The 17,102-nt window shown below is 40.5% G+C and overlaps 2 protein-coding genes across 2 annotated transcripts in view; one reads left to right on the top strand and one right to left on the bottom strand.

The window, feature by feature from the left end:
* The window catches only part of wscd2 (WSC domain containing 2), a 35,467-nt gene extending 25,016 nt beyond the window's left edge, over window positions 1-10,451 (top strand). The window contains exons 3-9 of the mRNA XM_061071602.1: window positions 126-240; window positions 2,321-2,505; window positions 4,976-5,097; window positions 5,186-5,360; window positions 6,639-6,803; window positions 6,894-7,094; window positions 8,678-10,451. Coding sequence (XP_060927585.1) covers window positions 126-240; window positions 2,321-2,505; window positions 4,976-5,097; window positions 5,186-5,360; window positions 6,639-6,803; window positions 6,894-7,094; window positions 8,678-9,030 — 1,316 coding nt within the window. The 3' untranslated portion in view covers window positions 9,031-10,451. The remainder of the gene's footprint in view (window positions 1-125; window positions 241-2,320; window positions 2,506-4,975; window positions 5,098-5,185; window positions 5,361-6,638; window positions 6,804-6,893; window positions 7,095-8,677) is intronic.
* A 1,892-nt stretch (window positions 10,452-12,343) lies between these two features.
* cmklr1 (chemokine-like receptor 1) lies at window positions 12,344-14,264 on the bottom strand. The gene is made up of 2 exons (XM_061071453.1): window positions 14,193-14,264; window positions 12,344-14,069 (listed from the first exon to the last, which is right to left on the bottom strand). The coding sequence occupies exon 2, from the start codon at window positions 14,042-14,044 to the stop codon at window positions 13,013-13,015; it is 1,032 nt and encodes a 343-aa protein (XP_060927436.1). The 5' UTR covers window positions 14,045-14,069; window positions 14,193-14,264; the 3' UTR covers window positions 12,344-13,012.
* Between the last annotated feature and the right edge of the window lie 2,838 nt (window positions 14,265-17,102).

Here is a 17,102-nt window from a genome sequence, read left to right as displayed (position 1 = left end):
ATCAAACAGCTTTTTCAGACATTGTTTTGATTGCTGTGAACGATTAACTCTACACTTGTGTTTTGTATGTTATCAGTAAGAGTTGCTCCCTGGTTACATGACTAACATGTTTCTCTCTCTTTCAGCGAAGTACAGCGGCTGCTACGTGGACGACACAACGAAACGAGCGCTGAGAGGAGTTTCCTTTTTTGACTACAAAAAAATGACTGTATTCCGTTGCCAGGACAACTGTGCTGAAAGGTACAATAGCAGCAAGACAGCAAAAGCCACTCGTCCACTAGACATTCCTCCATTTGTCAACTCCTTATGCTCACTGACAGGCTGAGATTTAAAGTAGGGCCTGGAAAAAACACTTGTATAGAAATATTCAAAGGGATGACAAAGTGTTTCCTTCATTTGTAATATTTTATTGAGCCACAATGATATTATAGATGTAATCACTCAGTCAGTGATGTCAGAGATATGAGCTCCAGCTTATAAATCCATGTGCCGGATATTAAATTGCACTAAAAGAAAGGGAAATGTTAACGCTCCTGTACGTAACCAGGACAACTAGGCAAAGTATAACTGCTGATGAAGATAATGAGATGTATTAGACATTTTTTGAAGTTTTTTTAAGAGGTCAATCATTAGTTGTATTATCATATCTGAAAATACACTGAAGTTTATAATGGCTATCTGAATAAAATACATAAACATATAGTGAAGAGGAATTCTTAATGCTACAGGGACCAGAGATATTTTAGACAAAACAGTGTCTCCGACTTTTCAGCTCGTTGTAGAGAAACTGTACTCGTCTATAAAATATTAATAATCATCAAGCAAGCATTAACCAAAAAATGATATGCTAATAACCACCCTTTCCTCCCATGTCACTGCTTCTTCACATTCAAACATAGAATTGAAATCACAAAGTTTTAAAAGTTAGATTATGACACCAGCCAACTCTCTTTTCAAGGCCACATTACATAATGAAACTGCAGGAAAAACAGATACATGTATATAGGCTCCAGTTTATCTCTCAGCTCCACTCCTCCATGTTTCCTCACATCCTGTCTTCTCCTCTCTGTGACCTCACCATCCTCCTCTCACCTCTTTTTCCTCCCTGCGGAAAACCAGCGACGGCTCTATCGAATGCATTGAATTACACACATCACTTATTCACAGAGCGAGGAACAGGAACAGGGAGAGATGCTTGTTTTCACCTCTCTCCTCCTCCTCCTCCTCCTCCTCCTCCTCCTCCTCCTCCTCCTCCTCCTCCTCCTCCTCCTCCTCCTCCTCCTCCTCCTCCTCCTCCTCCTCCTCCTCCTCCTCCTCCTCCTTCTCCTCCTCCTCCTCTTCTTCTTGCCTCTCGCAGCCAGTTGCCTCTTCCACAGCGGGTTTATAAAAACAGACAAACAAATGAGGGCAACCGCACGAGGTCTGGGTCTAATTGCGCCTAAAAAGTGTGGAGTCAAATCCTCCTTGAAGCAAAAGCAGGGAGGTCTTGTGTGATGGATTTTAAGGAAACTACACTTATTAATAATTGGGTTTACTTCAGAGCCTCACAGCATGTGCTACTCTCATTTCAATAACCAAAGAGAGAGATGCAATTTCAACGTTTGTGTTTTTCATATTTCCCTCAACATGCTGGGTGCATCAATTGCTCATTTTAATGCCTCCACGCCGGCAGCAGTTAGTGACGAGAGGCATTGTGTCTGCAGGTGGTCTGTCCCATTCTTCTGAACACAAAATCTCAACAGCACCTCGAGGGAATTTCTTTAAATTTGATTCAAACATTGAGTTTGACTCAAGGATAAACTGATTACATTCTGGTGGTTGAAGGTTGAGCTTACAAATCACATTTTTAACATGGTGAATGACACATCAGCAACATCTTCAAATTTGATACAAATGTTTAGTTTGATTTGAGAATGAACTGATACAACTTGGTGGTCAAGGGTCAAACCATTTTTTTGCCCTGTGAACGTGTTATTTTGAAATCACCTTGAGAGAATAATTTCTAATTTGGCAGACACTCACAGATTAACTGATCAGGTGCGGGTGGTCTCAAGACTGCATTAATGTTATTTCTTCATTTGGACACAAAGATGAACTTCAAATTAAATACATTTCAGTGATCAAAGGTGAAAGGTCATGGTGATGTCATATGAGACTGAAAAGAATTATCTAGAAAGAAACTGGAATCCCGGAGTAATACAACCACAGGGTGGTAGTTCTAGTTTGGGATTGCAGAGAATGGATTAGGAAACACTATGAAGGCTGCGAATAATCATTGGAACATTCCTCTCTTCCTTTTATTTCCCTCTCTTTCCTCAAGAGGTTACATGTACGCAGGCCTGGAGTTTGGAGCCGAGTGCTACTGTGGTCACAAGATCCAGGCGCCCAACACTTCAGAGAGCGAATGCAGCATGGAGTGTAAAGGAGAGAAGAGCAACCTGTGCGGCGGAGCCAACCGACTGTCCATCTACAGGCTGGAGCTGAGCCAGGAGTCAGCGCGCCGCTGTGAGTCTGACTCAAAACACCCCCCACCCCAGAGTCATAAAGTCCACGGGAAGGTGGCCCATTTGAAATGTGAAGAATGAATTCTGTAAATATGTTTTTCACACATTTTTCACTCGATTCGTAAAAACATTTGAAATTACGTTGATGTACCTGAGCATTCTGGGTAACTGACAGTACTGAGGGTCGTAGCCTGGCTGCTTATAGGGAAAAGATTGGTTTTATTTTTGGGTTATTGCCACAGTTGAGTTCCGGCTGCGATCTGGTGTTTACCTCTGTCCCTATAGAGCTGTTCCATCTCTGAAACCTGACCAGCTGTCCCCTGCATTCTGAGAACTCGCATCCTGCCAACAGGAAGTGAAGTGAATAGAGGAAGGGCCAATTATCAGAAGTGAAAAAGATCTCTGCGAAGAGATAGCTAAAAGCTTTTCGAGTTTCCTCGGGTATTTTTCTGGTGTCAGATTCTAAGAAAGTCCCGTTCAAAAGGTGATGAAACTTCACCTTTTCTTTCTTCCCTTTTCTCCGCAGCCGCTTAGATATATAGAAATAAGGTGATGTGAAAAAATTGTGGGTTAGTTTTTCTCTCTGGTAAATATTTACCTCCAACAAGGAGCTTATGTTTTCACTCCAGTCTCACCAGTTTGTTTGATTTCAAGCTTGACCACATTAGGGATGTGATATGAGTCCGGGAAGATGCCGTTGAAATTTTGTGCAGATTAGCAGGTGGATCTGAGAATTATTTAAAACCTTTTTTTTATCTTAACTGTCTTTAACGATGTGCAAATGGTGGTTTTTAATACATTTTCCCTGTTTTCTCAGAGAATAATGAATGCATCTTGATGGAAATAAATCAGGCTTTGTTAATGGAATGATATTTAAGCTATGTATGCAATTTATTTTGATATAGTGAGTTCGAATGTGGTTTCATGAGGGGACTGTTGGGCCTTGTATGCTTCCTGCTGAGTGCAATTCTAGTTCTTAGACATAATCTGTTCATATGAAAGGTTCAAGTTAGTTTACCTCTCTGGCGACTGGTTAAGTGCGCTAGAACCGTGATGGTCACTTCCTATTTTCCCATTTCAGTCCAGTGTTCTTTGTTTATTATTATTTTCATTTCTCCTTTTTTTTCCTGGTTTGGCTTCAGTCAGACTGCTGAGTTTGCTCTTCGTGCTCGTGTCTTCACCTCTGACCCTGATCTCTGTCATGTGAGCCCCTCTCAGAACATAACAGAGGAAATGCAGCCAAAGTGTCGAGGTGGCAGTTGTGTGGGTTTAGTGACGATCACGTTCACATGACGGAGTGTTTTCAGAACAAATCAACTGTTGTGAACATTCTGCATCTATTTCATATACCTCGCTGTTGCTACACAGCCCTGCTGAAGAGCATTTGATCCCACGCATTTCACGCAGCTCTGTGTTTGAATCCGCAATTTAGTGTTAGCGTTCCAAGACTTTGCTTGTTATTCAGATGCCGCATGGGAACAAGTCAGTGGAGCACACAAAGAGCATTTAAGTTTGATGTGAAAAGCTCTGCCACATGTGATAAGGGGAAACAGAGGAGATGCCACTGAAGATGATCTGCAGGCAAATAAAAAAAACATGGTCGTGACTTTAAAAATGCAACTTTAAGTTAGAGAAAGAACAAAAATAAATTAAACGTTGGACACACACACCCATCGCTACAGCTAATGTGCAATGAGTGTTACCTTGTTTTAAAGCCCCACAGCACCGATGGTTAATAGAGACAGGAGTCTTGTTGAGTCGGTGCTATAGACAGTATGATATTGAATAAGAAGGAAGATGCACAGCCCATTTGCATATTTCATTCAGCCATGTTTGAGCAAAGCCAGCCGTCTCCATCGTGGCATCTGTCACAGTAAAAAGCTCTAAGTGTCTGCTTTCCTTCCTCTGTTATTAACAACAATCTATTGACAGCGAGACAGCTTCTTCTACAGCCTGACGTTAATGCGAAATAGATGTTGACATTTTTCAGACATTTAGAAAAAAACTTCTCAACCATTAAAGACGTGACACACCGTGAGAAACTTTCTTTCCGGTCCCTTTTGTTGGATTCTTTATGTTAAGAAACCTGGAGACTGAACACTAATTATTGTCCAGCTGTTCTGTACTTATACTTAAATATACTGGTTTCGAAGGCAAATTAAAAATACGTCACGTGAGAGAGCAGAGAAGAGATGCTCCTCTCTGCAGACTTGATTTACGGTCTATCCGCCACACCAGAGCGACGACCCGAGGTTAAAGGTCGTCATCACACTGCTGGGAAGTGAGCGCTGCCGTTGGTTCAGCCAGGGCCTTGGCAGACTAGAGGAGAGTCCCAGTGGGATCTCTTCATCACGGGTCAGTGGATAGAGGACATGCTGATGGAAGCTGTGCTCAAAAACTAGAAAACCGAAGCTCATGTTTTCTTTTTTCATGTTGACGAATAACATTGTGGTTTGCATTTTCCATTTCAGACGGCAGCGCCATTTTCAAGGGGTGTTTTCAACGGCCGGAAAATGTCACGCTGGCGCTACCTTTCAACACAGTCATCCACAACATGTCTGTGGACAAGTGTGTAGACATGTGCACAGAAAGGGTGAGGAAACATTTCGGACGTGTGTTCATGCTTTGCATATGTGTACATGTAGATGTGTCTGCAGTGGTTAACGGCAGCCGTATTTCAGGAGAAAACCCTCGCTGTCCTGGCTGGAGATCGATGTTACTGCGGTTTCCCCACAAACCTGTTCTCCCTTCATGAGCCGGAGAACGAGGACATGTGTCTGCACCGCTGTCACGGGGAGGAGTTTGAGAGCTGTGGGAACGACGAGTACTTTGTTGTGTACCAGACGCAGGTTCAAGGTAAAGTTTGGCAACGCACGTGTGCCACCAAACTCACAGGCACATTTGAATAAGTAGCCTTTCAGGAAGCCGAAGCTACTTCCTGTGTGCAGGACAACATACATGCACAGAATCAAGTACAAGACTTTACTCCCCGTTTCTTTCATTTTTTCACATGTCTGTGTATGTGACGGATTTTGTGTTAACACAATACAAATGCAGAACTGTGAATGTCGGAAGCATTTCTCTCAAATCAACTGCATTGTTGTAAACTCTATATAATTATAAAATTTTATGTTTCCTCATATAATTTATAAAATATTCACATTTGACCTTAAAAACACAAAATATATAAATTATATTATCTCTTGTAATTAAAGCAAATCCTCTTATTGCAGTATAACATATAACACATATCTTTCTTTATTAGACTACGGTATATATATTTACAAAGATGTATAGTTAATTGAGAAATTCAAAGTAATATCTGTTGTTGGCTTATTCAGCTAATTAAACCACACAAATTAAGTTTGATATTCAAAACTGTCATGTTACATTCACTGGTACTGTCTTTAATATTCGCCATTTTTCACCAAGGCAAAAACTTTATCACAACTGTTCAATAATAAAACTTTAAGTATCCGTAGTAAATAGCTTTGTATAATATGATAAGTTAAAAGAAAAGCTTATATATAATTATTTAATTTTTTCTCTCTGTCAATATCCAGTGTTGTTTTGTCTGTGGTTTGTGTGCGATGTTTCCTTGATGCACCAGACAGTTGGAGCTAACATCAGCAGAAACCAAAGAGCCCAGTAAACAAAAAGTGACGTTCACATCTGAGAAGCAAAAAACACAAATACAGGATCTCATGAAATTATTTTTTTAACTGACCAAACATCCTAAATGACACATACACGTCAGTATGTGGGTTTTATTACGCAACTATTGAGGATCAGCAGTGAGTCAAACTAACCCACACACAGCAAAAAATAACACTTTAACATCTCTGTATCCCTGTGTTGGACCTTTTCATTCTCTCTTACGAAGCTAAATGTTTCTGCCCCCAACTTCCAGTGTTTCAACATAACAGTCATTTTTGTGTAGTCCCTTTTTTACAAAATAAACAGGAAGTGACTTATTTTCAGTATCTATCTGAACTTTGATTGTGTGAAACATTTTGTTTTAATATTCTGCAATGTCACTGTGTCTCACAGTCAGATGTCCGTGTTTATCACTGCAGAAGTTCCTGTATTTCTATACATATAAAAAATGAATAATATAACCTGTGTGTTTTTCAGATAACCGCTGCATGGACCGACATTTCCTCCCCACCCGTGCTAAGCAGCTGGTGGCCCTCGCCAGTTTCCCCGGGGCCGGGAACACCTGGGCTCGCCACCTCATAGAGCTCGCCACGGGCTACTACACCGGCAGCTATTACTTTGATGGCTCCCTTTACAATAAAGGCAGGCCTCAATATTTACCTGACATGATTCACAAACATACAAGTTCAGGAATAACACTGTGCTGGATTAAACATGATCACTGTTTCCCAGGATTCAAAGGGGAGCGAGACCACTGGCGCAGCGGGAGGACGATCTGCATTAAGACACATGAGAGCGGCAGGAAGGAGATCGAAACCTTTGACTCCAGCATCGTCATGATCCGAAACCCCTACAAAGCCCTCATGGCAGAATTTAACAGAAAATATGGCGGCCACATCGGGTTTGCCTCCCAGGCCCACTGGAAAGGGAAAGGTGAAAACCATTCTACTTACTAACTTATCTCAAATTTAGAATCTTTAAACATAAAACCAAAAGCGCAAAATAACAAATAAAGAGCATTGTTATTATCTGTAGTGATGCAAAATGTCAAAGAAAATGAGGAAACAACCCTCTGGGATGCTTATGTGGTTTTCACCTAAAAGCCAATGTGGCTGAGAAACAAAGTTTTCAAAATGAAGACGTTACAAAACCGTTTCCATGATAAACGGAACAACAAAGTGTCTCTTTGAGCAATGAACCCAGTCAATCACTGCCTGAGGTCAAGAGGTAGGTCACTTTTTATGACAGAAAGAAACGAGAGATATTTGACTTTGATTTTTTTTTTTTAATTGGTCCATATCCCATTCACTAATATGGAGAAGACTGGATGTATAAATCATTCAGATTTTGTCCATCTTTAAACACAACTGTAAAACAAATCTGGGAGGAGTTTTTAGCTGCTTCATTTATATTTCTACAATATATCAAGAATGTCTGTATGCAGTGATGTTACCTATCACTTCTTAAATGACTTCATTGGTCATGACTTAAAGAAATTAAACGTTTGGGTCCAGTAACTCATGAAATTAAAAAGACATATTTTTTCATCCCTTGCTAAGATAACATTACATTCACCTACACCAAGTGTGTTCCAGTCGCCATGGCAACTGGTTTTTGTCTCGTCCACGTATCTCTCTGTGAGGTTTAATTGAATTTCCAGAGAACTGGAGAGTTGCTGACGCAGCAGTTGTCACTCTGTTGAAACATCAGCACATTCACGCTGCCATTTCCAATGAGTGTTTATTCCTCCTGTTGATGGAGAAAAAACACGATGACATCAGTAAAGAGAAAAGCTTTTTGACAGCTGCCACTTTGAATACAGAAGAGAGGCTCCGGTCTGAGAGTCACGGTGACATTGTGCATTGTGCTCCTCATGTACAATGTGATACACTCACCTCTGTGGAGGGAGACCTATTACTAAGCACAGGCTGCTCATTTCCAATATGATGGATCTGCATAAAGGCTGTTTCATCGACGTTCTTTGTTTGGATTTTTGAAGTTAAACCTTTGCTGCAAGGAACATACGTATCGTACATTTTAATGCTGTAAAACATCAGAACAACATGTTCATATCAGTTCTTCAGCGGTGTAAGACGACACAGCAAACTTCAAAATTCAACTACAGCCTCATCTCAAGGTGATGATGTGAGTTAATGAAACACAGACCCTGTCAGCAGCTGCTTGTTTGAGCCAGTATTTATCAAAGATTAAAAAACGTTTTTTCCTTCAGGACTTCTGTAGTTTGATTGACAGAAGGTCAAACATTTCACAAATGACGTAATCTAGCCTGCCCGTCATCAGTGTTCGGTTCCTTCCTCTTCACGTTTTTTCATTTTCTTCTCATGCATTTTTTTGATTTTTGCTTTTGGGACAAATCTGGTAAAAGGGAAATTTGAGACTAAAGTCAAATCTTGTAGTTACTTTGATTGACATGAAGTAAATTTGTTGTTGTTGTTATTGTAAAAGATACTTTTTTTATTTTGTGTTTGAGACCTGTATTTTTTGGTTCTCTGCAGAGTGGCCCGAGTTTGTGAAGAACTATGCTCCGTGGTGGGCGTCCCACACACTGGACTGGTTGATTTATGGAAAGAACGTCCGTGTGGTCCACTTTGAGGACATGAAGAGGGACCTGTTCTTACAGCTCAAGGGGATGGTCCAGTTGCTGGGTCTGAAGGTCTCTGAGGACCGCCTGCTCTGTGTCGAGGGCCAGAAAGATGGAAACTTCAAGCGATCGGGGCTGAGAAAACTGGAATATGACCCATATACGAGTGAGATGCGAGCGAACATCAATGAACTGATCAGAACGGTGGACGTTGCCTTGAAGAAAAGAAAAATGTCTGGAGTGCCAGCGGAATATATGCCAAGATGATATCTGTGATCCTCTCATTTCCATTTTTCCCTCACTCACTGGACTGTTCCGTTTTGTAGAGTTAAATCACATAAATAGTTGTTTCAATTATTCATACAGGTGGAAATTGTAGTGAGAAGAAATCAGTCTCTGTAAGCTCCTATTTTCATTTTTTATTCATCCTTTTTTTATTTTCTGAACTCCAGCAGCTTTGTGCATTAGTAGAAGACACGACTTAAACTATGGAGGTTTGTTTATCTCGAACAAAAAGCACTTCTTATTCTGCTCTATGCACATGTGCTGTGTCGGCATGTGCACATGCCTTAAAATGAAGACAGTACAACGCTGACTACAAAGATCTGACTGTGCTGGGTGATTTGTTGCCAGTGAAAACAAACATTTGACCCAAAATATTTAATACAGTTCTGCAAAGTTTGTGTTGTATGAGCTTACTTGCCGCAAAAGAGACGTAACTCTTATGAGAAATCAAAACATAACATTTCTGCTGCTATCAGTGACAGAAAAGTTCTATTTTATACATGAACTTCACTGAGAAACTGAAAACTTTGAGCCCTTATTTCGAGGGGAAAATGCAATATGCAGGCTTTAATTACCTGATGACGATACTGTGTGTTTCCAAGCTTTTTGTAAGTTATTCAACTTCAGCTGTATGTTAGAGAAATCATGTTTTTTTATGATGAAGAGGTAAAAAAACTCAATTCTCAGCTCCTCCTGTTCAAGAAGAATCTCTCTTGAAGGCACTGACTCAAAGAGAGAAGAGGATTTATCTCGACAGCATTTATTTATGACTAATTTGGTTCTGGATTTGTTTTCTTGACACTGGACTCGATGCATAAAATCCAAAAAGCACTTTGCCGTGCAACACTTGCCCCAAAGATCACTAAGGAATTAGGAATAATACAATCACGTTATTGACCGGAGGTTCTCATTAGCCGTAGTGATTGTTAGAGATTTATTTTTAGTTAATCATACAGAATGTGAACATTTCTATTTTGTATTGCTTTGTTGTAACAAGAGCTATGAAACAGTTAAAGCTGGTGATAACAAAAGGCAGCACGTCTTATAATGCGACGCCATATGCATAAAAATAAACAAACACACAAATAAATAAATATACACATATATAAACACATACATATATATTAGCACTGGTGACTGAAAGACATTAAACAAAAACATTAACTGACTTCCATTTTCAATATGATATGAATATATTTTTATAGTGTGTGCTGAGACATCAAAAATATTTGTATTGCAACAAACAAGACGGGAGTCGTTTCTATTTTTAACACATGCTTTAAACTTTATTGGCTCTCACTTTCATTGACAAGCGGACACTCTCTGAACGTAGGTGTCACATTTGAATGTATTTTCTATGGAATGAATGTAATGTGATAAGCCCCAATAAATAAGTATATTGAGTACGTTTCTATGGCCTGCTTTTTTTGGCTGCACCGACTAGGGAGTTTGTGAGTGAGAAACAAAGTTGAGTTCAGCATGAAGGCACACCATTGGTCGGTGGAGTTCCGTGTGACTGACTGAATTAACCCCATTGGTCAGACAACTAAGTGTGGCATTTCTCCATTGGCTTTTGCTCTTTAACAATGAACTGGTGCAAACTGTCCCTATCACATCATCAGTCAGGCTTATACAGGCATTTTTAAACTGATGATGGTGCCGATGAAAAGCTAAGACCATCAGATGAATGTCACTCCAGTGTATCTCGTTTTTTTTGCTCTGATTTGGTCTCGACCAACATCTGGCTCTTTAGCAGCTTAACTCTCTTCGCCAGCTGTTGTCTCTGGGTGTTTGCCACATGGTGACACAATTGCCTGAGGCTCAAAGAGGGGAAACGTCTGAACCAATGCACATAACAACAAAAGTTTTTGTCTTGTGCAACCAAAATGTAACCCTGAGGAAATTAAGGCTACTAACCTCAGGAGTAGTAAAAGTTATTGCCAAAAGGGGGGGCATTATGCGTTCCGTTCAAGGGAACTCCCCACGAATAAGAAATCCCCTTTTCCTTCCAAGATTTTCCCATGTAACGTGTAGAGAAAGAAGCTCCCGGATTTCGACGTCCAATTTGAGAGTAATGAAATGATCAATAATCTGATACTGGAAACACTGGTGAGTGAACACGATTAGCTAGTCACTACTAGATTCATGCTAGCGAAATTGGGAGAGAACTTGTACTGCTTTTAAGTTGCTATTTGAAAGATTACCTCTTTAAAACCAATCGGAGTAATAACATAGTGATTATCAATGTTTCCAATGAACTTTAGCAGTCTGTTATCATAGTTAACACCATGTTTAATGTTATAGATGGAAAGAGTAAATGTTAGCCCCCCATACCGGTGCTCACTGTATCGTGGAGGTAACGTTGCGACTAACAGCTAATGTCTTGATTGACTGGCGCAGCTAGTCAGCGTTGCGATTTTGAATGTTATAGGATGCGTGGCACTTAGTGCTAAGTTGTTTACGGTTCAGCCACGCAGCTTATGTAAGTAGCGGATAGCAATGGTTTACTATGCAAGTGCATTGCAGGGGCATAGAATCTGAATAGCCAATTGCGGTGTGATCTATCGTATGATACAGACCGAACCTGATTCGCATATCAACAAGACATCAGACCCCAGTCCTGCCTGTCAGGTAGACAGGTGAGTTTAGAGATACAGTACACATAAAGAAGGGTGGAACCTTCAAGCATACACTATTCATGGACTGAACGGACTATATCCTGGGAATTGTACATAAACACACACTGAAAGGACTGAGTTCTTTTACAAGAATCATACAATTTCCAAACAATCTACTCTTCTTTTTTATTTTACACTGTTTTATATTGTGGTTGTTGCATGACCGATTGTGAAGCAATAAACTGGTCATTTGTTCTACTTGTTCTTTATCTTAAGCCTACCTCTCCTTGAAATCTAGGTAGATGTTTAGTGCTTTTGCTAATACTGGCCCCAGACAGGTGCTACAAAAACAAGGAACTGAAAGACTCTAAAGCGCATTGTAGAACTGAGCCCCTTCAGGTTAACACATGGCACAGTGGTTACAATAACTAATAATAACACTGCCTAATGCAGCTTTAAAATGTGACTCATTCAACATTTTTGGAGTCTGGCTGTTCCCTCTCTTCCACTTTTTCAACATAATAAAAAAGATGCTCAAGCTCAGAGTTAAGGGGACAAATAATTATTAAATGACAATTATTTGATTAATTGGGAATAAATCAAATAATAATGAAAACGCAAAGCCTAGAGATTGAGACAGAGATGATTGTAATAAAAAAGAAATGACACTTCAGAACTGGGAAAACCATTAAACACTTTATTGCACAAATCATTTCCACTGTACACTTCTCATAAATGAAATCAAAAAATATGCATTCATTTAACAAACTGGTAATAATAGCTGGAATTGATGTTATTTGTACTGCATCATGATGAGTTGTTATACAGGAAAATCATCCCACACAGTTATCGTCCACCCATCTGAACTTTGCATTTCAGTCAAACTATGGATGCAACTAAAAGAATATGATGCTACACAGAAGTTATTGCACGACGTGGTGTCCATAAACAAAACCAAATAACACCTCTCTTCGGGTGTTATGTCAGTTGAGAGTTCACGTAAGTTCAAACAGAAAAAACAGTCACCAGGTCTTGTTTCCTTAAGCAAATGTTAATCTTCAGTTTAGCCTTAATATTGTGTTAGTTCAGAGGTCAAGGACACAAATGACCACTTTACAACAATCAGTTCTATGGTAAATGAGTCACAATAATAATGATATCACATGTTTTATCTGTACATCATATTCTACAGCCATTACATTTTTAATCTGAAACATGAGACTGATTCCACTCACCCTGCAGCGTGAGCTGAGTATGGACTCAGGCTTGCAGATTCTCCCCAAAATCAAAGGCATATTTGATGAATTGCAGATTTTAAAACTGTAATATTTGGATATGTGACATCTCTAGATGTGTGTGGAAGCTCTGCCGTCCATCGAGCTGGACCTGGACAGGTATCTGCTGGTGGTGCGCCCTTCCTCTGCCATCGCGTTCTCCATCTTCGAGAGCACGGAGCTCTTGAACTTCTGCTTGAAGTCATTGCCCATGAAAACATACAACACCGGGTTGAGGAAGCTGTTGGCTGCTGCCATAGAAGCGCCTACTTTGAGTCCAGAGGTCAAGATATCATGGTTGTAGTTTTGATGGTTCAGCTCGAGCAGGACGAACACGTGGTAGGGCAGCCAGCAGATGAAGAAAGCAGCTACCAGTGAGCTCATCACTTTGAAGGGTTTGGTGGACTTGGTCATCCTGCTGGTGCGGAGCTTGAGGATGATGATGGAGTAACATAAAATGATGATGATGAATGGGATTACAAACCCGACAATGAAGCGGCTCACTGCAACTATTTTGTGACTGTCTTGATGTAGTGTGTAGTTGTTGAAGCACATGGTCCTTCCCATGTGACTGCCTACGTCCCGGAAGATCATGGAGGGAATGCTCAGTGCGACGCCGAGAATCCAGGCCAGGACGGCGACAGCGGACGCCTTGTTGACAGTGCGCTGGTTCTGGGCCCAAACCGGAAACATGACAGAGATGCAACGGTCGATGCTGATGAAGACCAGGAGGAAGATGCTAGTGAACATGTTGACGAACATGATGGACGAGGTAAACTTGCACATGTAGCGGCCAAAGAGCCACTCATCCATCACCATGTTGGTGATGCTGAACGGGAGAAAGGTGCAGAAGACGAAGTCGGAGATCGCCAGGCTCAAGTACCAAGTGGTGTTCACCGTCTTCTTCATCTTGAAGCCAGAAATCCAGATGACTAATGCATTTCCACAGAAGCCCAGCAGGAAAATCCCCACGCTGACCACCAGCAAAAATACACACAAGAATTCCTTCAAACACGTCGCTTTGTGCTGAAAGGCGGACTCCTCGTACGCAGGAAATTGTGAATCGTTACTGTACTCATAGTCTGAATATTCATAATCTTCCATTGTTTCTTGAGGAGCAGAGGGATTTCTGTGGAGAGAAAAAAACAACTAAATGTCCAGTATTTCATGAGCACAAATCTCTGATAAAGTTTATTTAATGTAAATATTCTGAAATCTACATAAATTGCCATATTAGATATTTGAATAATACCTGCAGGACAGATGTTGGGCTGCTGCTCACTTGATGGTGTCCGAAGCTGAGTGTTAAAAGAGCTGAGCTGTGACTGACTTCACACAACCTACAATCAGCTGACGGAGTTATTTCTCAATACTTATGTCCTCTAAACACTTTCAGTACTGCATTTTGACGTCTTGCATCTCATTGGACTCTGAGACATGTAATCTTTATCTGTGGAGGAAGATTTCAATATTTTTTATGTATAAATGCCATGAAGCTAAATTATTTGTGAAGCAGATGATTTCAGTAACAAAGTCAAACAGAATACACCAAGTAAAATAAAAATGTAAGCTCTTAGAAATTCAACTTAACTCTTTGACCATAATCCCATGATAGTTTTATTAAAATCATTGATTCAGTCCTGCACTGTTTTTGTTTTACAAGTAAAGCTTTTAATTGTATTTACCTCCGTCAATAAGTTAATGATTTCACCACAATAATGATTTCATCCCAATACAATCAATACAGGATGGATTACCATGAAACTTGGCAGGACGTGGAATGGGTCGGGTATGGGTCGGGCATGGTCGGATTTCCAGAGAGGTGTCCCCATCAATATCATTGCAAACATAAGTAATGATCATGGTAAATATTGATAATATGTCATGACTATATGTACTGAAAAATGTTTGCTAATTATAAACGCAAAATAAAGCTTTCTTAAACTTTGACGGATTGCAGCCCCCGCTATTTTTGCCACTTGTCCACCACTCCCCCCCCCCCTCCCATGTCTCAAACACACACACGCTCTCTCTCTATCTAATAACTCACATACTTCTACCCCTCCGTGTCTGTGTTTTGTGATATGGCTCTCACGCTACAAGAATGTAAAATTCGCCAGATGTATCTGTTCAAACCAGAGCAGGAGGATGACATGTTAGGCTGAAGTGTAAAACCATAAAATCATGATTGCATTGGGCATACAGCATCGCAGGCAATGAACACACTGATTTAATATTTAAGCCAATGCTCAGGATGCAGATGTTTCTAATCACACACGGGAAAAAATCCCAGCTGTTGTAAGCACAGGCCAGAGAACAGCGCTGCAATCCGGACCAACTAATTCAGCTTTCTATGCTTGTCGTGTTTCATGTTGTCATAATCTTTAAGGCAGATGCATCCGTCCACAGTGTTCTGTTTTTCTACTGAGCTTGAGGAAGCAGCAGCTGCAGGAAGAAGAAACACAGATGCTGCTTACATGGTTTGGAAGGTTATCATGTGTGAGGAGGACAACGTCGATCACATCGGATTCCAGAGTCCATCTCAATCTCCCATCATCAAACAGTAGGCAAGTTGGATGAAGATGGTGATGGAAGGGAGCTGGATGGAGATTTTAAGACAACGGAGCTGCAGAACAGGGAGAAAGAAATAATGAGGGGAGCAAGGTAGATGAGACGGGAGCCGGGGGATAGAGTCAGAGCGGACATCAGGCAACAGGAGATGGACTGAAGCAGATTAGTGAAATGTAAATCGTCGTGCATCATTAGCTTCTAGCATTATTAAACTGTCAAATCTGATTTCATATTATTCAAATACATTTAATGGCAATAAACTGTAACTGGAAATAACAGTGGGAACAGAAACCGGTATATATAAATAACTATATATAGATAGAAAAGAGTAGATGCACTGTAAAATACCAGAATCTTGCTGGCAAGTGTACTTTAATGGGGGAAATCAAATCAAAAAGTGACAGGGCGGAGTTTGGTATTTGTACAGGGTTTGATGATGGTGCAGCTGGTTTATCTCTGGTCTCACTCCAGCACATGTACATCCACTCGGACACAGGAGCAGATAGGAACAGATCCACTGGGAATGGCCGGTTAGGGAGGCTGTGGATGAATAGTCTCTTTCTTTTGCTTAGGAAGTTTCCCAACTGAGTGAATTGACAAACAAGTATCTGCCATGGTCTGGTCAGATTCTATAAATGCCTGGAGCTTCAGTTGTTTTGTCTTATCTCCTTATAGTATGGGAGACACTTAACCATCCTTTTTCTCAGTAGCAACATTTATTGACCCACATCAGTAGCATCCGCTGTCACATAATTACACAGTCTGCTGTGACTCTGGTCGGATTCTCTCCGCACGGTGATCCTCAAATACTTGGATAGATATATTCTTAACACAAAGCTGATGAGATCTTTGTTGGCAATTTGTTCCTCAAGTCCCAATGTACATTTCCTAATAAGATTATACAGCAACTGAATAACTATACATAAAACACACACATCAGTAGAGAAGTTGGACTTTGAAAATGTCCCAGTGCGTTGGAGAAACAAGCTGGAAATGCTTTTATACCTGAATGTGTATAGCTCTCTGGTAAATGAGGAAATATCTAATTGCACGGTGCTGAATGCGTACCTGACCTATTTAGATGCATTTCAGCTTAATCACTCACATCGCAGGGCATACAGACTGTGTCCTGCAGATTGGATTTCCTAATGAAGGCTGGGGTTATAAATAATCAAACATACACAGAGAGAAGGCTTTCCATCTCTGGGAAATGCAAAGCATCTAAGGAAACAGTGGGGATGATTAGAAGTTCTATGCAATTCTACAAAAAAACTACAGAAAAAACCTTTATAGAGTCTAAAGGCAATTTCAATGTGGATTCAAGCATTTAGGTGAGTGAGTCCCATAAAAGATTGCAACGTCTAATTGTTTCAAGTTTCATGTTTCCTTCCTACCTCCTGTTTTATTTTGTAGCCCACATTACTTCACTTCGTGTCACTAAAGTTCCTGATTTGCTTCACCAGAGAGACTGTTTACTTCCTATTATTCACCAGAGGACACTCACAAGGTAGTCCTCGTGAATCACGGTGAATGGAGCTAAATGGCTACAATAATATTTATGCCTCCACAAAAAGAGTTTTATTGTAGTTTT

The sequence above is a fragment of the Limanda limanda genome, chromosome 5 (genome assembly GCF_963576545.1).
Source record: "Limanda limanda chromosome 5, fLimLim1.1, whole genome shotgun sequence".
Taxonomy (NCBI): Eukaryota; Metazoa; Chordata; class Actinopteri; order Pleuronectiformes; family Pleuronectidae; genus Limanda; species Limanda limanda.
The sequence above is the reverse complement of the archived record's forward strand: the minus strand, read 5'-3'. Positions and strand labels throughout refer to the sequence as shown.